Source organism: Salvelinus sp. IW2-2015, linkage group LG23 (assembly GCF_002910315.2).
Source record: "Salvelinus sp. IW2-2015 linkage group LG23, ASM291031v2, whole genome shotgun sequence".
Taxonomy (NCBI): domain Eukaryota; kingdom Metazoa; phylum Chordata; class Actinopteri; order Salmoniformes; family Salmonidae; genus Salvelinus; species Salvelinus sp. IW2-2015.
In genome coordinates this window covers 29,129,874-29,156,668 of record NC_036863.1, presented here as the reverse complement: position 1 = coordinate 29,156,668, position 26,795 = coordinate 29,129,874, and the positions used below count along the sequence as shown (strand labels likewise).

The 26,795-nt window shown below is 43.0% G+C and overlaps 1 protein-coding gene across 1 annotated transcript; it reads left to right on the top strand.

The window, feature by feature from the left end:
* Positions 1–649: 649 nt before the first annotated feature.
* LOC111950271 (immunoglobulin superfamily DCC subclass member 3-like) lies at positions 650–26,115 on the top strand. The gene is made up of 14 exons (XM_023967712.2): positions 650–956; positions 9,417–9,722; positions 10,495–10,639; positions 10,728–10,858; positions 11,012–11,149; positions 11,515–11,673; positions 18,063–18,228; positions 18,398–18,648; positions 18,878–19,042; positions 19,332–19,520; positions 19,720–19,836; positions 21,217–21,346; positions 21,516–21,642; positions 21,757–26,115. Exons 1-14 carry the CDS (start codon positions 905–907, stop codon positions 21,871–21,873), a joined length of 2,193 nt encoding a protein of 730 aa, XP_023823480.1. The 5' UTR covers positions 650–904; the 3' UTR covers positions 21,874–26,115.
* Positions 26,116–26,795: the final 680 nt, after the last annotated feature.

The window sequence follows — 26,795 nt, the reverse complement described above, 5'->3', positions numbered from 1 at the left end:
CATAATTGCAAAAGGGTTTTCTAATGATCAGTTAGCCTTTTAAAATTATAAACTTGGATTAGCTAACACAGCGTGCCATTGGAACACAGGAGTGATGGTTGCTGATAATGGGCCTCTGTACGCCTATGTAGATGTTCCATAAAAAATCTGCCGTTTCCAGCTACAATAGTCATTTACAACATTAACAATGTCTACACTGTATTTCGGATCAATTTGATGTTATTTTAATGGACTAAAAGAAAAGTGTGCTTTTCTTTCAAAAACAAGGACATTTCTATATATATATATTTTTTCTTACAGATGCTCACAATGTCATTTGGAAAGTGGTTAGTAGAGTACCAGTAACATTGTCATTGCCAGTAATCATCAGCACCTCCACAACTGACAGCAATAACCACCATAACAGCATTAAAGTGTATGTATGGTGGAGTAGGTTGACAATAGAATGATGATGACCTGCATATCAAGACAATATTTGGCTTCTGGAGCCTCTTCATAGCAGGTTCCCTCAAGTGATGCTTTGGGGTTTAGAAGGGGCCACCCCTTTTGACTGGCCCCCATCCTACCATTGGCTCCTTTACATGCCCCCAGTCTCCGCTGGCCAGTTCTATTGTTGTATCAGTGTCCATTCATTGACCGGGATGTCAGCGGGGACAACAATACCTTACGCATAACTAATAGCCACAGAACCCAGCGAGGGCCGTTCTACAATAGCAAACAGAACATTCTCAAAGCAGCCTCGTCCAGAAGCCAGCCGTTCGCTGGACAGTGGAACTGAAACTGCGGAAATGTTTTTTTGAGATTTTGTTGGTATTTTTATTTAATACATTTTAAAGAGTTAAGCTCGCTATTCAAGCGTTGCTATAAYAGTTAGACTTCAACTAAAAGGGAATCATACTAAACCATGAACCAGACGAGGATTTTTCAGCTTTTTCTATTGGTGGTCATATCTTCAGGTAATTCTTTTCATATTTAAGCGGATGAATGTTCGAGCTTTGAATAGGTAATGATAGTATAAGTCGAGTTAATGTCCTCCATGTGGAACCAACGGAATGTTTTGCTACTTGCATGTGATTTTGAAATGATTTTAGCATGCAGCCTCAGTATCTAATGTATTTGAGGTGAACGCGAAGCCATGCGTCTTTAGTGTGCACCTGCCTCTCTAGCCTATTGCACTGCGTAAAAGCAATTATTYCCTTTCCTGTCTACTCCATCTCGTCTGTATATGTCTTCCATAAAGTCATTGGTGTCGATTAGGGGACATGTGTAGTTTGCAGCCTCTGGGATGCCATGGGTGTAATTAGAGAAACGAATGGGGGCTGTTAAGGCGCGCGTAAAGATGAATGGCCAAGTTGGAACCGTCAGGATATTTACAACTGTGTCTTTGGAGGGAGGCTTTTGACCTTCAACATACATGTCTATAGTGTTATTTTTGACATTATGCGTGGATAGCAGAATGGAGAGTCTTCAAAAAATAGAAAACATTTTTGTTATTGATTCGGGTTAGGTGAAATACTAGAGCATTAGATACTTTTTTAAAGCGTTTTTCATTCCAATTCGTTYAATTAATTATGTGTTATCAGCACAAAAGTTGACATATGTTTGATCACAGATTTCAATGGTGTGCTACCATGATGCACCATTCAGTCGATGCGTAAAGATACTAGACTATTCTCTCTCCTTTTACGCACAAGTTTACTTCTCTGTAAGGCAATTTTGGGACAGGAACTCACGGTGCTTCATGTTATTGACTTTAGTCAGCTCCCACATTATTTTCTCTGATTACACCACTTAAGACAAATGAATGGCAATGGCTATCCATGAAACAAACYTTACATAATAATCACAACGATAATCCAATACAACCTTTCAATAAGAACATGTTAGTAAATTTGACTCATCCCCTGAACCCGACTATTGCCTCTCATGCATTTMTTCCTTAATCATAAGAACCACGTTTACACTACACATAAAAAAGTGTTAAACTCAGGCAAAGAACATATCTGGAAATCCAATAACTGTAGGGTAGGAAATGGCGATGTTTTGGCTACCACTTGTGTATTGAAATCTCATCAGGAATATTTGGTCAGATCAGGCTCATCTACCCGTCATGGTCAGACACAGGGCAGCCAGTTGGACTTGGGGTTAAACAATGATTGACCTCCTCACACCTTCATTTACATAAAGCAGATAGACCCTCTCTGTCTGTCCCCCCATCCCCCACACACCTCATTTAGGGGCATGATGATGGTGTGTGTGGGATTGGTTGTTCAGTAATCCCCCTACAGCTGCCTTATTTGATATCCCCTAAAACCTATGCACACACACACACACACACACACACACAAACACAAAAACCACACACACACACACACACACACACACACACACACACACACACCACACACACACACACACACACACACACACAACACACACACACACACACACACACACACACACACACACACACACACAACACACACACACACACACACACACACACACAAACACTCTCCCCCAGCCTGCACAGACAGTGTTCTCAACATCTCAACCAGACACCCTTTTGACTGGGGGTGTTAATCCCAAAGATCTACATTGAGGTGGAATCAGGGCCAAGGCTCTACCCTGCCATGAGGCCCAAAAGCTTGGCCCTAGTTCCTTCAGACTTATTTGCTCTCTGTGCCATAGCCTCATAGCCTTCCCTGGTGGCCTCCCCACTTCTTCACCTCTTATGTGGCTGGACCCATCCTGGGTTCATATATAACAAATAAGACTGAAGTTGGCTCATAGAAACAGTGCTGCTGGCTGTTATTGCTGTGTGTATGAGGGATAAGAACATTCCCCACAGTTTATAAACTGAGTTAATTACATGCATAGACCATATAAAATGCAGGTATTCAATAACTATTTTTTGACAGCAGTTATGAATGACATATAGTTTGTAGGTTGTACGTTTCAAGATGCATTACATTTTATAGAACTTTAAGCAAGACCTAAATGCCTTCGCAACACTGGCAATTTTTTTAATGCAATATTGCAAAGCAATGTTGTCAGCAATGGTTGCTGCAACTTTTTCCATTGCAAATGAGAATCGTTTTATTATCTGGGGAAATGTAATCGGCAGGGCCACTTAGTCAATAAGATTGTTATTGCCTTGGCAATATTGCCTAAAACAAATTGCCTGTGTATCATGGGCATGGTGAAAGAACAATTTACACCACGGGTCTCATACATTGAGAGCAAAATTCTCCCAAGGCCCTCTGAGGTGAGATGTACAGAAACTGAAAACAACATTTTGTTCATTATACAATGGAACCTTTTATAAGAGAAAGAGAAAGACACACTGAGGTTTATTAACCTCAAGAAAGTGTGTAAACCTCAAGTGAATAGTGAATTCACTTAAAAGTGAATTCTGAGCACAGTATTGGAAAAACATGTCTTTCTCTATCTACCAGTTTAAATGAAACAATACCGATGCCCCTTTTACTGAATAGAAACATGGAACAACCTTTGTTCTGGCATTGTTTTCAATTAAAGATAAACTAGACTTCCTGTTCTTGAAAGTGAAATCCATTCAATCAAATGCTGGTGGCCAATGAGACCTGATGTTGACTTCTTGACAGAAGCCACTTTCACAAGCAGCAGTACAAGATGACATAGGCAATTTCTGTGCAACAATGTCAATACATTTTGGTCATCCCGATTCGGGTTGCGATTGCCTTGACAAAATGCGCTCCACTGCATCTCTCTAATATATTTCTGAGCAACTCAGGCCGAGGCAAAGGGAAAGCGAAGTTGGATCATTTCGGATCTTTCTTATTTAGATTGTGCTGTTTTTACATGGCCACAGTGTGCTGAAAGAATTATATGCCTAACCCATTTACAGCAAACTGGGTGTGAGAAAAATTGAGGAAAGTGATTTTCACTTTAATACAGACTCAAAATAAATGAAAAATATGCTTGGAGCATGTAGTTAGAACAAGTGTTAAAATACTGATGAATTAATCATCACAGTGTGTTGTCATTAGAATGTATTGTCATTAAATAGGCTATTAAGGGTTGTAGAATGATGAATAACAGACAAGCTAAATATGTTATCTCAAAACATTGCATAATGGATGCTTGGTCTGTTGCCAACATTGCCCACATTCCTACAACGCCACCCCTTGTAATTATTGGTCATTAAATGCCCCCTACCCTTGCTGAACACACCCATGGGTGTGTAAGGAATAGCTTGTATGCGGAAGTGAATTGATTAGCGCAATGGGAAAAGGGTCTCGTGTTCACACACACGCGAATGCCAAATTGGCTGGCAATTAATGAAGAAGTGGCTGTTTAAACAATAGGAGAGGAGCTATGCTGGGAGCACCATCGGCAGCCATAAAGAAGAGCGTGCCACGCAGCTAGTCAAGGGGGGAGGGCTGGGAGAGGGGTAGAGAGGGGAGTTTAACTCCTATTAGTGGGACAATAGGCCCAGCCCTGCGACGTCAGTCCCCAAATCCACACAGCCCCCTGACCCAGCACCCCCAATCCTCAATCCCAGCTGGGCCCAGGAATCAGTCCCCAATACTTATACAGGCCTATCTCCCCCCTCCCCTCCATCCATTATGCCTGCCTGCCTGCATGGGCCTAATTCAGTAGACATCATCTGTGCCTATCCCTCTGCTATGATGAAGAGTGAAGGAGGCTAGTGAAGGAAAAGGTGAAAGGAGAGAGGGAGAGCTGCTGGCTATAGCAATATCCACTGGTAATAAGGCATGTTTATGCCTATACCAGAGGGTCTTCCTGTGGTACGACTTGAGCTGATAATACAACTAGGCCTTTAGAATTCTATGCTTATTATAGCATGGTCATTGATCTTGTCCATTTCACCTAATGGAGCTTATCAACACAAAAAATGTGAGAAAGCACTGTGAATACAGTGAAGCACACATAAAATACGTAAATTTTCACTATGGCATCCGTCTATTTCCAAAGTCGGCCTCTCCCCTTCATGCAGGGGTTCCCAGGGTCAGGGAGAGGGGATAGTATGKGACGAGTCAATTAAGGATTCTGCGACACACTTGCAACTGGGCTTGACTCACTAGCAGCCCCCCCCACACACACAAAAACATACAAACCGACACAGGGAAAAATATAGAGAGGACGCAACCAATGAAGGGATTTACTTGTGTTTGCCTTCTCTGCCTCGACCCTGAACCCCCTTTTCATCGTCCTGGGGGGCTTAGCCACCTTCACGCCACAGTCACAATGGAAACTGTGAAGTTCACTGCCAAGTCTGAGGCGACAATAAACAATGAAGGGACTGGGGTAGGGGGCTGCTTTGGTGACCGAATGCAAGCTGTCCTCCACCCCGGCCCCCTCAGTCCTCTCAGCCAACTCTCTCATGACCTTTTAGGGGCTGGGGTCACAATCTGGGGCTGAGTGGTAGAGATTTGGGATTTTGTGGGGGTGGAGTGTGAGGGAAAGCTAGGGGGATGGGGCCGGGGGTCCCTGTCCTCAGTGTTCTGGATAGCCCCCCTTCTGCTTATTATGAGCACCCAGATGGGTGGTGAATTTATCCATAGACTTAACACTTAATCACACTCCGGGGCACAGGGGCGAATGCAGGGCTGCAGTGGTAAAGATGGGCTTTGCATTCTGACTGTGTGGAATACAGCTGGGAACTCATAAGGCACAGCTGAGCTTGGCTGCTTTTATATGGCATACATAGATGATAAATAATATCATCATTCGCTTTATGCCTCTGATTTCAAGCACAAATGGAAAAAAACGACTACTAAAAACAAATGATTAAGGTTTCCTTCTTGAGCAACCCCAAAATAATGCTGTTTCCAGCACTCTCACCCCTCAAAGCCAACACAATTTGACATCAGTCTTAACTGCTTCCCTCGTAGTCCCTTCTTACATTACACWCTCCCTCTATCCCCAGCATGGAAGTCCCCAGATATCTCTAATCCAATATGTCCCCACAGAAGATCTGACATGCAGCTAATCCTTAGTTASCGTGACCGACATCTCCCTCTCTCTACATCCCCAGCATAGCATCCCAGGTATTCCATTATCCACTGCTACCCCTTACATCAGATGTTAAGCTTGACTGGGTGTCTCTGGGTAGTGCAAGCAGTCGTTCTGAACTACAAAGACCTGGGGCACAAGCTTCTCAGCTGTGTCAGGCAGTGTGACTTGGAGCCTGTTCTAAGACTCCAGGCCAGAGTGACTTAAGCTTGGACCTGGTCCTGGGTCATAGTATTGAAATCCAGAATTGATCTATTTTGCAAAGCAGATTTGAAGGAGATTGTAAAATAAGTTATATTTTCGAAGGGTTTGAGATTCTTTGTACTGCGGCTGCTTGTTTGGCATGCATCCATGTGTTCATTGATTGTGTAAATGATGGACTTTTACCCTGAATGGCCCAAGCACTCATATAATATAAAGTTGTTGGAAGGTGCAGGTGATTGAGAATAATTGTATGTCAGTGATTAAAAGGTGTATAACCAGAACCTAAATGTAATGATCAGGTATCTACTGGAGCGAGAAGATATCTTCATTTAGATTAAGATGCTTTAAGGATCTGTCCTGTGGATGCACAGCTATACTGKGAATAGACTGTAGTTTCTGGTTAGTTGTTATTTGTTACAGAGAAAGTCAATGGAGGTAGATTAATGGGAAAAGGGGGAGGGATTAAATTGAGTAAAGGGAGGCTAATTGGACAAACAAAAAAACAACTGGAGGCAGTGGAGATTACACAGCATGTGTTGGAGCAGAGCCARGAGTTGGAGTTTAGACTGGGTCTCCCAGAATGGGCTGATGTGGGAGAGGGGGCTATGGGAGAGGACTATGGCGAGGATGGGAAGACTATGGATGGATAGGGGGAAGGAGTTAGGAAAGAAAGAGCAGCTGTCTAGCATGTTTTGGTGGGATGTTTGACGGTTGCAGAGGTTTGCTATGGTCGGCCGTGTTGATGTTTGTTGTGTCTGGGTAGTGTGTATTGTTGTTCTTCGGAAGGGTCACAGGGTCAGGGGATCCAGACAGCTCGCCACGTAAAAATAAGAGACCGAAAATGAACTGAACCTTTTCTTATTCTCAGCATCTCTCCTTTTTATCTTGAACAGCTGGGAAAGGTGGATTGGTCTTTAGAATGGGTCAGGGGAAAGAGAGAGGGTTAAAAATCAAGGGGAACAGAAGGGGTATCGCCAAATGGTGCGTATAATGGGGCGACGGGCGTGTCGACGGAATCGGTGACGGGGTTCGATGTAGTGTGAGAGATGGGGGTGGCATGGGAAAGTCACCTCCAAGTTCAAGTTAAAAAGGGGAGAGGGGGACAGGGGGGTGCAGTAGAGTGGCTGGCGAGAGGGGGGCAGATGTTCTCATCCGAGTGGGCGATGACTAAAGGGGACAGAGGGGGAAAGGGGTGTGTGGGGGGGCTATCACTAGTCATCCAACCAGACTCCATTGAAGTCATCCAAACTTGACCCCTAACCCTTCTCCCTCTCCCCCCCTTCTTCCCCACTTCTTACATTGTTCAGGCCCTCTCTTGCATCAATGGCTCCATGGCATTCGGCACTATTGTAAGGCAGTTTTGGGAATTAATTGTGTTTGCGTGTGGGRGAAGGAGGGGGGGSACTGTGAAAGGCAGAATAGGATGGGGGGTGGAGGTAACTAACAGAGCTATCAATCAGGCTGGAGGAAAGTCAAGTGCAAGTTCACCCTTCTGAAAACTACCCAAACAGACTCCTCTGAAGACATTATCTTTGCTCCCCTCCCTCTGCGCTGTTGTTTCTCACTTTTTCAGACCCATACCCCCTTTCTCTCTCTCTCTCTCTCTCGCTCTCTCTCTCTCCGTCTCTCTGCTCTCTCGCTCTCTCTCTCTCTGTCTTTCTTTCTCTCTGTCTTCTCTCTCTCTGTCTTTCTCTCTCTCTCTCTCTCTCTCACTTCTCTCACTCTCTCACTCTCTCTCTCCTCTCCTCCACTCACTCACTCACTCACTCACTTCACTCACGTCACTCACTCACTCACTCACTCACTCACTCACTCACTCACTCACTCACTCACTCCTCCGCACACCCCGTCTGGAGAATGAAGCTGTCACCAGTGCACACTGTGTGTGGGGCACACCACTGAGAGCGGAGTCCCACTTTTTCACAGGGTCTCATTGTGGGGAAARAGTTAGGGCTTCAGGCTGTCTGCTCTTACTCAATGAAACTGKCCATTTATCAGTGTGTGATTCCCAGCCTRGYGCTATAAACCCAGCCAAGCAGTAATCCAGCGTCCTCTTTTTCCCCTCTTAATCTCTCATTAACAACCCTGTTATTCAGCGGTAATTAAGGTGTTATTAAGAACACAAGGGCCTGGATTATGTCCAACATCTAGTTGGGCAGAGATGCACAACTTGGTTTAGATAGAGCACTGGAAAAGTTTGGGCATTTTTCCATTTTTTGACTTAACCTTTACTTGATATTTCAATATAAAGGAGCTGTAGGGTAAGAGGAATAATGGAAAATACATTAAACAAGATACGAAATGTCAGTAGAGAATGGGTCGTAATGGTAGATTCCTCAAGAACTCTAAGACCCACTGTTTATTTGTTATAAATCAATCCACCAAGAAAGGTGCTTCAATATATTTCCCCAGAACCACATGGCCATATATTGTCGGTATTGGAAGCTCCTAAACTTGCTAACTATATAGGAGCTATATTTTACACTGGTGATATAACACAATGTGATATGTGCTTAAGGCACTACACCAAACCAATAGTTAGGTCGTTAACAGAGAATAATTTATGAACAAAGTCCACTTAGATCGATGACATCAGCACTTGGATGGCTTCATCAGCCATCTTTCAGTGTCTTCCTCCCTCCTCCTCCCCTCACCTTAACGTTGAATGGGCATTGTAAAATGTGGTCTTCAATTCGTTCATGACTCAATAAACTGAGGAGCACCACCCCTGGCCCTTCTCTGCTTCTTGAGGTTAACATTGTAAAGCCTGCAGGCAGGGAGAGWTTCAACCTCTGGCCCTCTGAAGGCTCTGTACTGGAATCACTGATTGATTGGTGTAGTAGTGTAATAGTATGTGATAGGTCATATTCCTGATGTCAGTTCAGCTTTAAGAGTCTTTTGCGTGTGTGTGTATGTGCATGTGTGTGCGTGTGTGTGTCATCATTATTATCATCCTCATTCTCATCTTCATCATTGTCATTTTTCAACAGCCCTCTTCCATCATTGTCCTCCTCTTCATCATCAACTCCACCACCACCACCATCATCGTCATCAGATGCTCCATTCTGTCCTGAGGATCTCCCTTGTCATCTACATCAGCCCTCTTACCTCCATCATCATCCTTATCATCATCTGAATGGAGGAGAACTTCAGCAGTACCTGACCTCCCATGCTCCTCTTCTCTCACCCAGTGTTGGGCAGAGCCTCTGAGCTGGCCTTCCTGAAGGAGCCCAATGATGTCATCGCCGTGCGTGATCGGCCCCTGATGCTGGACTGCCAGGTGGAAGGGGAGGGGCCTATCTCTGTGATGTGGCGGCGCAACGGAGTGYCCGTTCCCACCGGGCCGAAGGCTAGCGTGTTGACCAACGGAACTCTCCTGATCAAGAGCTTCCAGAAGAGGARAGAGAGCAAYGAGACGGACGCTGGGGAGTATGACTGTGCTGCTCAGAACCACTATGGCATGTTGATCAGCCGCAAGGCCAGGGTTCAGCTGGCATGTAAGTTACACACACCACAGACACCCACACGCACAGGCACATATACATACACATATTGGAGTGCTCACACACACATTGGTAGTCATACATAAGACAGATGATACACATACTGTATACTGTAAGAGTCATGTGTTACACATTACATGGCATGCAGAAGTTATATGTAAACTCTTTGAAATGGCTAGCAAGCCATTGAAGTGAACATAGCATCTCACATAAACCGGCTCCCATGCTGGTCAAGACATTCTTTATGTGTGTTCATTCATTTGATACTGCMCATTGTGCCTTTAAATCATACCTGTCTGCTTTAATCCTCCCTTCCCACCCCTTCCTCCATTATCTGACCAGCCCCCCAGTTGGGACTGAACATTAATAACCACAGCACCTCCCCCCACTCGAAACCCCCCACTGAGTGGACAACCTTCCATTCACTCACTCCCCTGACCCCTCCCTCTGGCCAAATAAAACCAGAAGTGGGCAGTTGGGGGTTGGGAGGTGCAGGGGGTTGTGGGTAAACCAGCAGGATTACGGCTCTTGGGAGGATTGGTGGTGCTCCCCTCAGGGAAAGGGGTTACCATGGAGATTCACTTWMATTTAAGAAAAACGCCCTAACCGTATTGATTACAAAATTGCATAGGTTGTTGGGCAGTTCTAGTAAGCCTATCAGAAAGACCTGTCTCCGGGGACTTTGTTGATTTCGGGTTCTAGGACATTGAAAACAGTCTTGGATATGTCTATTTAAAATCTCTGATCTATTTTCTCTCACACACAGCTCTACCTAAGTTCCACATACACCCAGAGTCCATGTCGGTGGATGAGGGTGGCGTTGCCAGACTGACCTGCCAGGTGAACGGAATCCCAGAGGCCAGCATCTCCTGGGAGAAAAACAGAACCGCTGTGAATACTGATGATAACAGGTAACGCATGGGTACGCACACGCACGCACGCATGCACGCACGCACACACACGCACGCACACACTATAATTCTCCTTTCCTGTATTCAGGTACACCATCCTACCCACAGGGATCCTGCAGATAACCGGTGTAATGCGGGCTGACAGTGGTGTGTATCGCTGCGTAGCCACCAACATCGCTAACACTCGCTACAGCCACGAGGCCCAGCTCAATGTCACTGGTAAGAGAAGCTGTCCTCTCTGAGTCTGTATGTGTCAGTGATCATATCTGCTAATAACAAATATGCCTATCTGTTTGTGTATTTACTGATATCTGTATTTTTTTATTTTGTCACCATTTCCTGTCTTCTCTCTCTCTCTTTTTGTCTCTACAGTGGCAGCTCCACGGATCTACAAGGAGCCAGTGATTCTGTCGGGTCCTCAGAACCTGACCATCACTGTGCACCAGACTGCCATCTTGGAGTGCATCGCCACTGGCAACCCTCGACCCATCGTGTCCTGGAGTCGGCTGGGTAGGGTTCTGCCCCCTCTCACTCTACATCACTGTTCCCTATCACACAACCTACATCACTGTCCAAACCCAATACCAAATTATTCTACCACAGAGAGTATTGTCTCGTAACATCAATTTGTTATCGCTAACCGTTAAAATCTATTTGTTATTGTCACCTTTCTGACACCTATTCAGGTTACAGAAGTGACAGCAAACATACACATGATATAAGACTTCAATGTGTCCTTGGTAGTTGAACATTGACTGAATGCTGCCTTAATATTGTTGAGTATTTCTGTGCTAAATAGATCCTCCATGTTTGCTACAGATGAGACTTTCAGCACTCTAACTCTCCCCCTTTCTCTTTTCTTTCTTCTCCTCCAGACGGGCGCTCCATCGGGGTGGAGGGTATCCAGGTACTGGGTACGGGGAACCTGATGATCTCAGATGCCAACCTGCAACACTCTGGGGTGTACGTGTGCTCTGCCAACCGCCCTGGCACCAGGATGAGGCGTACCGCGCTGGGCAGACTGGTGGTGCAGGGTGAGTCGTGGTACCCATTCAATCTCACACCAAACACACTAGCATTAACCTCAAACACCAAACACACGCATTAACCCTCAAACACCAAACACACTAGATTTAACCCTCAAACACCAAACACACTAGTATTAACCCTCAAACACCAAACACACTAGCATTAACCCTCAACACCAAAACACTAGCATTAACCCTCAAACACCAAAACACACTATATTAACCCTCAAACACCAAACACACTAGTATTAACCATCAAACACCAAACACACTAGCATTAACCCTCAAACACCAAACACACTAGCATTAACCCTCAACACCAAACACACTAGCATTAACCTCAAACACCAAACACACTAGCATTAACCCTCAATCAAACACCAAACACACTAGCATTAACCCTCAAACACCAAACACACATAGTATTAACCCTCAACACCAAACACACTAGCATTAACCCTCAAACACCAAATACACTAGCATTAACCCTCAAACACCAAACACACTAGTATTAACCCTCAAACACCAAACACACTAGTATTAACCATCAAACACCAAACACACTAGCATTAACCCTCAAACACCAAACACACTAGCATTAACCCTCAAACACCAAACACACTAGCATTAACCATCAAACACCAAACACACTCAGCATTAAACTCAAACACAAATACACTAGCATTAACCCCTCAAACACCAAATACACTAGCATAACCCTCAAACACCAACACACTAGCATTAACCCTCAACACCAAACACACTAGCATAACCCTCAAACACCCAAACAACTAGATTAACCTCAAACACCAAACACACTAGCATTAACCCTCAAACACCAAATACACTAGCATTAACCCTCAAACACCAAATACACTAGCATTAACCCTCAAACACCAAACACACTAGCATTAACCCTCAACACCAAACACACAGCATTAACCATCAAACACAAACACACTAGCATTAACCCTCAAACACCAAAACACTAGCATTAACCCTCAAACACCAAATACACACAATGCAATATTAGCTTTGTTGATACAGCACTTTTCCAGATCTACGAGCCACCATTACCGCCTCCAGGAAACCACTCAACCATCACCTCAATAGACCGGGTGCATCCCAGGCCTATGCTGAATGCCCCCTAGCCCCTACCCAGAAAAACACTTCTGTAGATCTGGAAATGAGTGGATAGGTAGAAAGAACATGTCAGACATTCCACCCAGCCACTCAAGAGACGGTGAAGCTATTGCATCTTTTTGAAACCTATGTGGTCTTTCCAGATCTACAGAAGAGCCTGAGGGAGTCGGTTGGGAGTCCATTGTGAAATTAATCTCAAGTCTCCCTCAGGGAGCACCCTGGCTCTCCCAGGGCCTGTTTGGGGGGAGGATGGGGAGATGGAGGAGAGAAGGTAATAAGCAGGATTGGAGGATGGTGGGGATGGCTGGGGTTATTTTAGGAGGTCAGACTATATTAACCTTTTGGTAGATCTGACCATGACCTTAAGGGTGAAGCTGACATCCCCAACTCTTTTGGTCACCTTTGACCTCATGGCACGGGCTTAGTGTTCTGCTGTTGGCCAACATGTTATATTGGCATGGGCTCCAAGCTGGACAAGATAAAGGAGTAGAATCCGTTTATTTGGTGACCCTCCCTCTACTTCACCGAGACTTTATTATCCTCCTCGCTGCTCTATCTATTTTAGCTCATAATACCTTGTTTATTACTATAGCATCTTAATGGTGGTTCATCCCATGGATTCAACTCACATTATGCTTTACACAAATAAAACTCAGAGTAACACTCAAACACAAACACACTCAAATTTGGAGTTTCAGAGTGAGTGTGTGTATGTGTTCATAGTTTGGAAGTGTTAGTCAGGTGATACTTTCCTGTACATCAGTAATACACTGCCAAATGGCACGATAGTACACACTTTGTAAAATGTATACTGGAGCTGGTGTAATGGCTGAGTTTGTCTGCTTGTCCTCGCCACCCAACTCAATCAATCAATATCTTGCTTTCTGTTGTCTTTCAAAATCGGATGCTGGCATAGCACCCTGTATTGGCTGGTGATATATATTATTAATTTATTGATTGATTGTTGGAAAAGGCACAAGAGCATAACTTGATTTGAAAACAAACGAGGTCAAACCATCAATAGGTTTGGAGGAGTACAATTGCAGTCAGCGCGTTCACTATACAGATTATGAATCGGTTTAGTTTCCCTTGCTTTTTCATAACTTGATCAACACATGTATGTATGTTACAGTGTGGATAAAATTGCTGCTCTTTCTAAAACCACTCATACAGTTAATGTGGGGGTAGATATAAAAAAATGCAGTCCATAATGGTAACACCATCTATATCAGGCACTCAGGCTATACCCAAATCTAACATCAATAAAAACATACCATATTAATTCTAGTTAACTCCAATCCCTTGATATCTCATGTTCAAATACCATCTGCCTCAATGTGCCTGAAAATCTCCTAAGTTCACTGATTCTACTTGAACCTGACCAGCCTTTACCTTCTGCAGACCTTTTCGGTCTTATGAAGTCTGGGCTGGCTTTGCATATTATGGGATGCCCTTTCAGACCTCATCTCCCTGGTTGCGTCTGCCTTCTGCCCACCTCCCCAAAACTAATTTGGGGTGCTGGCTGCTGGGGGTCATAAATTGGCTGCACCAGGGGACCACCTGACCAGGACAGATGCAGGCCACAGTCAGACAATGGCTGCATAGCCACCATCTGTGGGGAAGAGAAAGAGACAGAGAGAAAGATGCATGGAGAAATATAGAAATAGTGGGACATGTACACATACACTAAACACAAAAGAGAGAAGGGAAACAAAGGCATACAGAAATTGAGTATTGCAGTATACTGTACACACTCATAGACAGCAAGGAGAGATATACTGTACACACTCATAGACAGCAAGGAGAGATATAATGTACAGGGAAGCAGAGAGAGGTTGAGTAAGGGACGATTTAAAATAATAAATTAGAAAACAGACAGTGAGAAATACAGATGTAGGATCTTATTTCGAGACAGTTTGCTACAGAAGGAAAATAATGCTTCAGCAACAGGAAATGTGAATTACTATGTGGATTAGAATTAATGGACATTTTTGTAGCGGTTGATAATAAAAATAAAAAAAGGGGAAAATCAAGTCTGAAATATTAAAGTGGAACTTACAACCAAGCCTCATAAGAAGCCTTTTAAACACCAAATACACTACAAGTGCATTGCAGGAAAGTTTTTCTGCAACAGGGTGATCAATTTAAAATCCTACATTTGTAGGTTGACAGAGAGAAAAAGAGAGATATAGGGAGAACAGATACAGAAGAAATTGTAAAACATAGAACTGAAAAAAGATAACAATATATAGAAACAGAATAAAACAGACAGTGCTAGCAAAGCCCAAGTGCAGGAGGAGGAGGAGCAGAGTAATCATGCCAGAGTGAGGGATCACCTCTGATCTCCCACCCCTGACCCTCTCCCTGCAGGCCCTAAGGAAATTATGCGTGAGATGGTTGGGGGTGGGGTTTGAGTTTTGGTGGTAGGGGGTGGGGCTATGATGGGGGTTTTGGTGCTATAGGCCTATGATTGGCAGGCCTTGATAGAGCAGCGAGACGGTCCCCGCTCCACCTCCCTGGCCTGTGGGGACACTTGTCGTTGTCACAGCTGCAGGCGACAGACACAGGCAAGGCCAAGTTCAGGGGACAGAGGCCACCGAGTGCCAGACAGACACACAGAAGGGCTCAGGACACAAAGGGACATGACAGCCATTGTGTGTTTGCAAAACAGCTTATTCTAAGGGACATCTATGTGTAGGCCTACAGGCCATTCCCATGGCTTCTGGTTAGCATCCTCATGCATGGAGAAAGCCATGAGTCACTTTTCATTCACACCTTCTGAATATGTGCATAATATTCCAGGGAAGTTAGGACAATTCACAATTGCCATGTGGTGTTTGATTGGGACCTATGTGTCGTGAACTTTCTCATGATGGAAGTTATGTTCGATTTTAGCCACGTCATGGTCATCTCATTGTATTGTTCTGATTACACTGGAATCAGGTTTACAGAGAGGGAAGCATATTCAGTATATTTCTGGATGGTTCAGTATATTTCGGTATAGTTCTGTATGAGAAATGGTGTGAAACAGTTGAAAACCAATCTATGACTATGATTGGTTTTCATGATTGAGGACCTAAATGTGTGCGTGACCAGGATAAGAGTCACACGTTGTGACTGTACGTCAATAAGAGTCACAGCAACGTACAGGAACACAGAAAACTCTAGATAGTCCAGCCACACCTTTGGTAGGCAAACAGTCAGACAGAGGGACAGGCAGACCAACATAAAAGCATTCACTGCAGGTTTCTCCTCTAGTTCACTGAAATAATAGGAACCACTAACCATCATTGAAATAACAGGGCTTGAATGCATCTCTACTCTAAATATATGGCCTCGCCCAAGTTCAATTGTGAAGTGCACTGTAGCACAGGAGTGAGAGATGCTAGAGGGTAGATTCATTACCCGAACTTCCCCCAAATGCAGTAGTATGGAGCAGCCCCCATTCACTCTCACAATGGGAGCCATCTTTTTTGCTCTCAAATGAGCAAACCTGCACCCTCACCCTAACCGCAGTCTCCCTTCTCCCCCTCTTCTCTACCCCCTCGGTCCCTTCTGCAGAGAGGCAGGCTGGGACAGCTGGGGAGCTCTCTCTGCAAACAGAATGACAATGACAAGGACCCTGACTACCATTCTGTCACCAGGCTCTCACACACACCCACCATTGATTGAGTGGTTTACTCTAACTCAATTTCAGCTCTCCACACTGCTGGAGCTGAAGTGAAATACACACTTATTAAACACTTATTCTAGACTGTTTGGAGTACTCCTGTCAGTCTAGGCATAAGGAATTGGACAGTTCGTTGCTGATGGATATGTCTAGAGGGTCATATATGGCAGCTTACTGTTTCAATTTTCCTTAAACCAATATTTGGCCCTATGCTTTGCTCTCAGGTGGATTTCTGTTAGGGAGACGACGGAAGAAAAACTTTTAGGGAGACTAAACATGTTCCTGTGGTAATATAAAAACGTTTAGCACAATTTGTTGTCATATCCAAGTTCTGCTACCCTGGGAACCCTAACAGATATATATCTCCTCAATATCCTCAAATCTCCACAAGATTAAACCAAGCATTTATGTTTATCTTTTCGGTACACAAGCTTTAGAGGCCCAGCTTGCGTGTCATCTTTTATTTTCCTGTCCCTTGTTAATGCAAAGAGATTGAGGCCCAGCGCCCTGGTTAGAAATAAAATCCATCCCTGCCATTGATTGATGGCCGCCCCAATCCCCCATGCCCCCAGCCCCTTCACCCCTACACCCCCCACCCCACCTCCCTCTCCTCTTGGTCTGCTTTTCCCAGAGTCCTGACAATGGATTTGTGAGCAGGCTAATTTTTACGAGGGGGGTGGGGGAAGTAGTAGATCAATGAGATGCGTGTGGAGGGGGGCGAGGCCTCAGGTTTTTGCACACAGACATTATGCCATTGTAGCAGCGAGACTGCCTCTGTGCCCCAACCTGTGTCCCGCTCCACTCGGGTGTCACGAGAGGGACGGACAGGGGTACCGCTTTAATTTGGGGACGAGATGCTGCTGTCATGGATAATGAACTTGATTTTGGACTCCTTGTTTTGGCATATGCTCAGTTGGCGTCCGAGTCTGGACCTTAATGTTCTTATCTTGTTGGAGATGTGGTGGCTCTTCTTGTTTGTGGATTATTTGGGGATTTGGATTCAGAGGCAAACACTCATCCTGACCACAGAAAACACAGAACAGAATGAAATGTCATCATTTTCAAGTTCTTTGAGTAACATTCGACACCTAAACTATATTAATTTGAGCACAAACAGGGTATATAAAATATTGAGTAAACCCTAGAATTTAAATCAAGATTGTATCTCTCGTACAGTGTCCATTATCCCAAACATAATTTTGGCAAGTTTATAGTCTCATTTTAGTCTCACAGCCAGAATGGTCAGAATAATATCAAGTCCATCTGTGTTAAGTGCGTTGCTGAAACATCTATGCTGCCCTCTACTGTGCTTTATAGTAATTGCAAGACATAGGCAACACTGAACAGTCAAAGCAGCCACTGAGCCCTGGAATAGCAAGCAGTATCTCATCCCCTATCCATCTCCCTCCACAACCCCTCTCATTTAAATGAAATTGAAATAAACTACATAATGTAGATATTGCCAAGCAGACTTTGAGACAACAGAAGATGGTGGAACATTTCATCACATACATTAATTACATAGCATGTAGCGAAATAGGAGAAGCTCACTCTCTTTCTTTTTCTTTCTCTTTATTCCCAGCTCCTCCTGAGTTTTTGCAGTGGCCACAGTCTGTCTCCAGACCAGCAGGGAGCAGTGCAGTGTTCACGTGTATGGCCCAGGGAGTTCCCGAGCCTCACCTCATCTGGCTGAAGAACGGCAAAATCCTGACGCCTGGTGACAACGTCAAGCTCACCAACAATAACAGGTACAGTAGTTAGTATGCTTTTACTCATCTATATTTACTTTTAATTCTGCAAATATAAGATTCAAATGAAACATTAAGTAATGTTATTAATACATTCATTACACCACCATTATTAGTCACTACAACTCTTAACAATATCCCCCCCACCTCCCCCACCCCCCCTCTACAGTACGCTGGCGGTAACGCGCATCACCACGGAAGACGAGGCCATCTACCAGTGTATTGCTGAGAACAGTGCTGGCACCAACCAGGCCAGTGCCCGCCTGGCCCTCACCCAGTCCACGGAGTTGCCYGAGGCCCCYCAGGACCTGACTGCCACRGCCCTGTCCCCCACCACCCTACAGCTCACCTGGGTCCAGCCCGCTCCAGAGGTCACCGACGGCATAATCGGATATGTGCTGCACATCCGCATGTTGGGCGGTAAGGAGGSTGTTATAATATAATACAACTTCATTGTCCAAAGTGAATCATATATTTTTGCTTTCCTATGTAATTCATATTGAGAATTATTTTTTTTTAAATCCTGACCGTTATGCATCTAGAGCTTCTAGTAATTCTCTAGTAGTACACAAGACTGCCTCTTTTTAATACCTTCCTGTCATAAGATGTAAAGATGATGACCTCACTTTCTGTTTCCTGTCCCCTCCAGAGCCAGACAGCAGAGAGCTGCAGGAGGCTGTCAGTAAGACCACCTTCCAGCATGACTTCACCACCCTGGAGCCTGCCACCACCTACTCCATCTACCTCAAGGCCTACTCCCCTCTGGGAGCCAGCCAGCAGTCCAGCACTGTGGTGGCTACAACACTAGGGGGCGGTACGTCATTTAGATGTCATGAAATGAGAGGAGATAAGCAGTTGCATATCAGAGTGCCTAATTTCTCATGTTCCTATATTTTTATTTGTCCAACTCTTTAATTTTTCTCACTTTTCTATCTTTTCCTGTTTCTGTAAAATCTCCTTGTTTCAGTTTTTCACCTTTAGTTTGTTTATTCGAAGCCTCACTCATCTCTTTCCCTTTTCTCTATCTGTCTTCTCATGTTTGGAATTCAATTTGTATGCTAATCTACTCATCCTCTCTGTCCCTCCCCTCTTTCCCCTCACAGTACCCAGTTCTCCCAGTTTCTTCACCAAGGTGCTGAACAAGACGGCCATGCAGGTGTTCTGGGAGCTGCCCAGTAAGTCGGGCAAGGTAGAGGGCTTCAAGCTGTCCTWCCGCGAGGTCCCCCAGCCCAACTTCCAGGGGCARGAAGCSTTTCCCGGTCACATCAACACCCACACCATCTCCCATCTAGGTCAGTGATGAGGCAGAATACTACTAACCACTGTCACTGCAGGGTCTCAGATTGCAATGACTCACACAAAGCAGACATTTTCACAATGCAGAGTGCCGGTACTGGTACCAAAAGGACCTTTGAAATGGAATGAATGTAACTGTGTATTAGGGTGTTGCTTTCTATGGTTGATTTTCCTAACTGGCCATCTCTGTTTCAGAACCCGCTGCTGTGTATGAGATCCAACTGGTGGCCTACAACGGCAATGGAGACGGTGCTGCCAACAAGCGTCTGGTTTCACTGGCTGAGAGTGGTACCAGCGCCAAGACTAGCTCCGGTGAGACACAAACACTGACCTTTAAGCTGATTTAGGATCAGGACCCTATGTGTAACTGTCAGTGTAGAATGGTGCTGTCTAACATACTACACCAGGTGACAATGTGGAGCAATGATGCTGTCTAGTCAGTATGTGTCAGGGGGTACATTTTTTATTTGAATAGTTTATGCAGAGCATCTTACAGGAGCAATAAGGGTTCAGTGCTTTGCTCGAGGGCACATCGACAGATTTTTCACCTAGTCGGCTCAGGGATTTGAACCAGCGACCTTTCAGTTACTGGCCCAACACTCTTAACCGCTAGGCTACCTGGGTTGGAAATGGAGGGTATATTACTGAAAACTTTCAAAGTTTACCAGTTACCTACAAGAATTTTGGTAACTTTCAAGAATTGTATGTAATTTATAAAAAGACATCCAGTGGCCCTATTGGGTACTTTAGATTATCACAGATGTCTGTAGTTATCGGTGGCCCTCTCTCTGGCAATGTCACATGTAAAATAATTAAGTAAGGTGATTTAAAAAATAATAATAATTTGAATGACGAAGCTGTAAAACATTATCCTAAATATAAACCATCAACTAGTGAATACCATTAGTGTTTAATATGAAATATCCTTTATATATTTTTTTACACACTTCTATTTATTTTACTATTTCAATATGTATTTGCTGTCAATGTTTTGGTGTCAGACTGGCGGCAGATGTGAAAAGAGTCAATGTTGGAAGAGTTGCAGAGTTAATTGAAAATAATGCCGTTGCTGATTAGATGCTTTTTTCATTCATTCAGCTATTTTCTCTTGAACCGTACAGTCTCTCTACTAGGAACCCATGGACAATATGGACACAGATATAATAAATTAATACTATACATTCATATTTATTTTTGTAAGCTATTCAAGTATACAGTAAATTACCAACGTTACCATAGATTGCCACATATTTTCTGTTAATTACCAAATTTACATTGGTAAATTACGAGTAGCTTTGCAACCCTAGTCAGAGGATATATGTAAAAACATATACTCATCCTGGATAAGTGCGTCAGCTATATTATGAAAAAGTAAATGTAATGTAAATCTCTTTAGTTCATCTTTCAGATCACAGAAAGAACATCTCAGTGTGTGTCTGCACAGATGTTTGTCAAGTACACAAGAAAAGGAATGTGTTTTTTGTGTACTTTTGTTTTCAACTCTTTCTGGGTGTAATTAGTGCACAATATTTGCCTCATTATATTAGAATTTAAGCAGATCGCTGTATTGACACCACAGATGGTGTGAGTCGTGGCACTTATGCGTGTCTGTGCGAGCATTAATGAGTGTGTATGTGTATCCCTCTATTGCTTTTCCACTAACAAAACCCATTTTTGTGCGTGTTTGTCCAGGTGGGCAGAGCCCATGTAACTGCAAGCAGGATGACGAGGGGTCCATGACTGGCATTGTGGTGGGAATCCACACTGGCATGGCATGCATCCTCTTCTGTGTTCTGTTCCTCATGTTTGGCTACCGCCACAGGTAAGGAAGCACTTTTTGGTAAAATGTAATATGGTAGCAGAATAAGTTTTGAATATGGTTTTAGTGTAATAACTTTGGATTTTTTGCTTTATTTATTATTGCCTGGATATTGAGTCACTTGACTCGAGGACACGGGTCTCATTCCATGTTTGAATGCTTCTCTCCCCAGCTTCTTCTGCAGGAAAGGGACCCAAGATGGCTGGTCAGGGCCCCGAGGAGAAGACAGGAACCAGCGGGCTAGCCCACCAAAAGAGGGGGTGATCCGCATGCCCGAGGTCATTGAATTAGTGCCACAGGTAAGGAGCTGTAATATGCACAATTCTACATCATACACACTCACAGTTCTAGCTTTCTGTGTCCTATGGAGCGGTTAGTATAATGATAACCATTCTTCTCTTTTCTGCCTGTAGAGATGTGACTCTATCACTGCTCCAGTGATGGTTGTTAAGGGTCAAGCCCCCCCAGCGCAGTGCCAAGTCCTCATCGAGCAGCCCCCACCATGCCAGCCTGGCACAGGCACCGGCTAAAGCACCCAAACACCACTCCACTTACCTCCCCCAACCCCAGTYCCCTTAGCCTGAGAARTGAATGGCTGKTTTATGGTTCCTCCACCTCACCTGCCCACCAACGCCTTAGCCATAGTCTGCCTATTGCAGCGTCCAGCCGTAGTTCTAGCAGTGAATGAGAGAGAGAGATTGAGAATGAAACTGAGAGTAAGAGATGATGTGTTGAGAACTTCTGTTGAATGTGCAATACCACAAAGGAAAAAAGGTATTTTATAATAGCTTCAAGTAAAAGTAGTACCAATGTAGTCATGAGTTACTATTGAGATGTTAACCCCATTTCTGTCTTGTGTCTTTTACACCAAAGCTGAAAGCCTTATTTTAACATTTTATTTTTAGTTCCATGRAAATGTATTGATAGCCATAGAGGAAATGGGCACASACCATTTATTATTCAAAATGACTCATTAGGTAAAATGCTGCTGGCTCATCTCTGAAGAKAACTGCAATATTACTATATTCCTTATATTTTCTATGTGGTATTGGACATTGTGCATCTTCTTAAAACCAAAACCCAKAAATAACTTAATTTTATGTAATTTTAAGTTAATGGCCAATGGTGCCATTTTCAGGTTCTGATAGATAAACTGAGGCCTTTTACCAGTTTGAACAGTGAACGTGGCTCTCAGATGATTAGATGTTGAGTTTGAGTCAATGGATGAGATAGAAAGTCTATTAGTCTTATATTGAGGCCAGTACCAAAGTGATTTCTCTGTTCAGCTTGTGAWACAGTAGATATAGTGAATGTTTTCAGTCGATAGGTGTTCTCTGGTTAGCTCCACAAGATTGTACCTCAGGGCTACGTAACGTGGTCAGCTTTAGCCTTGCCGAACCTGACTGAGTTGATTGTTTGTCTCACCGTGTTAGCCTTGAGGCGGTCCGGTGTCGAGGGATCACAGATTCAGCCATTTTTGTTCAACCCCCTATCCCAAACTCTTTGTTAACTTTCTGCTCCCCCACCAAAACGTTTTACCTCCAAAGATAGCTACCTCAGCCTGACGAGAACGTCAGAGCTATCAAGGTAACCATTTTGCCTGTCGTGCTGCTGGTCAAGCATACCTACCTCAACCAAAAGGGTACTTCTGTGCCCCCTTTTCCTTTTCTTTTTGGGTGCCAATGCCAGTCCTGTGCCAGCTGCCACTCCTTGTGTTCAGAGGGTGGTACACTCTTTCTATTCCTTCCTGTCAAGAAAAGCAGGAGACCTTGGATTGTGATTGAATGTCACTAGGCCCCTCTTCTACCCAGAATGTAACTGGTTGGATCTGTGGGTTTGCCAGTTCTCTTATGTTGTTTGACATTGTATGATTCCTGATCGCCTATTCTCTGCAAGAATCGCCTGCCAGCTTCTAACCCTACGATTGGGACTCAACACCTTGTCCAAACCCTGAACGTCTGCCTTAATTTAAAGCGGTTCATTCAGAGTTGGCTCACTTCAGCTACTGACATGCAGTATGGAAGCACATGGCTATGATTCAAGTACATATTCTACCTCAGACTCAGCAGCTTCACAAACGGGTGATGGAGAGACAACCATCATTGATGATGTCACATCAAGCTGTCTCGGAGTCCAGCGGTGGAGCACTACAAGAACCACAGACATGTCTCCTCAGTCAAACAGGGAAAGCGAGATGAATGTCTCTTTATTAAGGCACCACCTGCTGCTGCCAAACACCATCTCGTCTTGCTGGAGGAAGACATGACTCAGAAACGTGCAACAGGAAACAAAGTTGGAAGCCTGACAGAAAGTGAGCGATAAATATGAAYGCACAGCATTTTTTCAACTTTGAACATTGCATGAAAGTATGGACATTAAGGAATATATAGCCCAAGTTTCACCATTCTGTTATGGATGAATTTGCTGACTTTTTTGCCCTTTCCTGCAGAATTCCAAAATGTAATTAGAAATGTATATTGTTGCTGAGACGGCCATTTTCAGGAAGCTTTCTGTCACCWACTAAAGGTGATTGGTTTGCAGTGCCTCAAATACCGTTGTTGTCATGGGAACCTTCTGTTCAGCAGACCATGGTTAACTTTCTTGAGTGACTAATTTGTYTTGTATTTTGTCTTCATGTCTATTCATATTCAATTCTTACTTCACACTTACCGCACAAATGACACTAGCTTTTACCGTAGATCGCTGTTTCAACAAAACTTTCCAAATATTCTATGAAAACCAAGTCGAACGATATCCAAAGATGWATGATTGTTACGGTTTTCAGTCTTCCTCAATTAACCTTTTCGTAAAAAAAGTTTTTTCAGTTGGGTTCCTGTTTTAAGGGGCTGCCATTAGCCAATGATGAGACAAACTAAGAAACACACAAGCAGCTTACATAAACAGCTTACATAAACCAAAAAAACAAATTACAAAGATAATTCAAGAAACCACCTGTAACACTGTAAAATGTTCACAGGTTGTTTTCCATGTATCTCACTGGCAGACCACTTGAGGCATGGTATTCCACATATTTTCAGTTTCCAAAAATGGGATATTTTCATATTGTTACAAGAAGGATGGAGTTGAAATTGCCAAATAACTGTCCTTTGAATTATAGAAATACTTTGACCAATACTATGACCAATACTATTACCATATTCTAACATTTTATGTTCCATTTATTAATGACCTAACAACAGGAATATCCGTGTTGTGATAGAGCACCGCCTTTCCCCTTTTTGTAACTACTGAATAAAATTTCAGTCAATTTGCTGGAGATACTCAGGAAAGTTTCCATCAAGCATAAGAGGATTCCATTTAAGTAAATTTGTTTTCAGATCCTCCAAATTAATTGTGTTGTAACTGTTTGAATGGATGTGAAAAACTTAGCCTTACTACAAGTTTATGTCTCTGTTKTGTGTGGAGGTCCATCTTTCATTGCCAGTTTCTGAATCTAGTATTCTGTGCAGAATTGGATTAGCTACTGCCACATACCCTAACAAAGGCACATAGTGCCACTGTCCTCAAGGTTTTAGATCAACTGTTTACTCCAGGTATCACTGATACCTTCCTTTTTTTTACTGTGAATACCTTATCTACCATTTTTTATTGTGATACCAAAAGGAAAAAATTAAAAACATTATGGTCAATATTTTATTATTTGAATAACAAGACATAAGTTGACCCAATATTTCTTTGAACAAAACAAAAGATTATGAAAAAAATATGATATGCTTTTCTTTTTATAGAACATTTCTTCTTCATTCATTTGATAAATGTTCCCTCTCAAGGCTGTCCTGCTGTGTATGGGAAATCTGGCCAAAATGAAGACGTTCCTTTTTAAAATGTTATTATTGTTATTAATATTGTAATTATTGCCATTTTTGGATTCACTCCCTTTCATTTTGATTTTCATATTGGTTGGCTCTTTTTGTTTCTGTTTTATTTGTAGTTGAATGATGTGRAAATGTTTGCTAGAAATGTGAGAATTCTAAATAGAACGGTGTGTTGTCAGCAAAAGGTAGTGTAAAAAACGGTATTTTGACATTGAAGGAAGGATACCTCAAACTGTCTTGTATTCTCCAAATGGATATTTCCTCTCTTAACTACTTYAGCAGCAGCTCAGCAACAACCATGTTAAGTTAATTTGCAAAGATGGACACTTGCCATACTAAAGTAAGCCATATAGGAGTTTTCCTAAGCCATAATTTACACTACTGTTGTGTATTACAGTCCATACTTTGATATCAGGTTACTGAATTGTAACCTATCAACTGAGTACAGTATTTCTTGATGCCAGACGCACAACCTACCTGTTGCTAAACATTTACACGTACTAGAAAACACCTGAAATGTGGAGAAGTAGTGAATGAATGCTAGAACCAATGAAAAAATAAATGCTTTAATGTTCATACTTTTCTTTTCTCAAATGTTTTTCTTTGTGTGTTTCATAAGAACCCCCCCAAAGCTTTAAACTGCTTTTAAACTAGTTACAGACCAGATGAAAGAGAGGAAGACGTGTATGTGTACCATTATACCGTAACTAGAGACATAAAAAGAATTACTGTACAAATGGATCTTTGTTTGGTTATTAATTGAATTGAACTAACGCAGAGTAAGATCACATTGTAGTTGTTTTTGTCCCCGACTTTTAAACCATAGGTCTCTGGTTGACATGACTGTTTGAATATGTCAGCTGTTTCTTTAAGTTTCTCCTTCTTTCAAATGAAATGACACCTGTAAAGCAAATAAAACCAGGATCATTATGTAGACATCAGTCTTCCTGGAGAGTTCATTTATAATGCTGCTGATACCCTTCAAATGAATGAAAGTTGAAATGTATTAACACGATTCAAATGTTCATAGCTTCCAAGCACCTTATTGTTGATTCAAATATGGGTATTGTAGACTTTCATCAAAAAGCTATACCCCAGACCTGAACCAGCTAAAATCTGAGTATTATAATGAAATGGTTCATGTTAAAACTGATTTAATTTAAATAAGTGTTGCCTGGTTTCAACCAGTCAACCCTGTAGAATTAATTACACCATAAAGCATGCCTTTTTCAGAAGCAGTGACACCAATTTTTTCCCGAATGCAAGGTTAGTCAGTGTAGATTTTATTGAATTCCAGCGCCAGTGACATACTTTAGACCTAGTCTATGAAATACAACAGTTCAACATGTAGTTAAAAAAGTCATGTCAAATATAGCAGCGAGCAGGGAGTTCACAGGATGACAGAAAGGACACCAGATGAGTTGGATAACAAAGCAAGCAGTCTATCATGTAGGAACGATCTTCCTTTAGGTGCAAATCATGAGTCTAAATACAAAATCTGGAGTGAATCTGACATATGGTTTATGAGGAGAAGATGATTTTGAGCATTAGCATTACATTTGCAAAGAATGAGTCGTTAATAGTTTCCTTGTTTTTTGAGATATCAACACCAAATT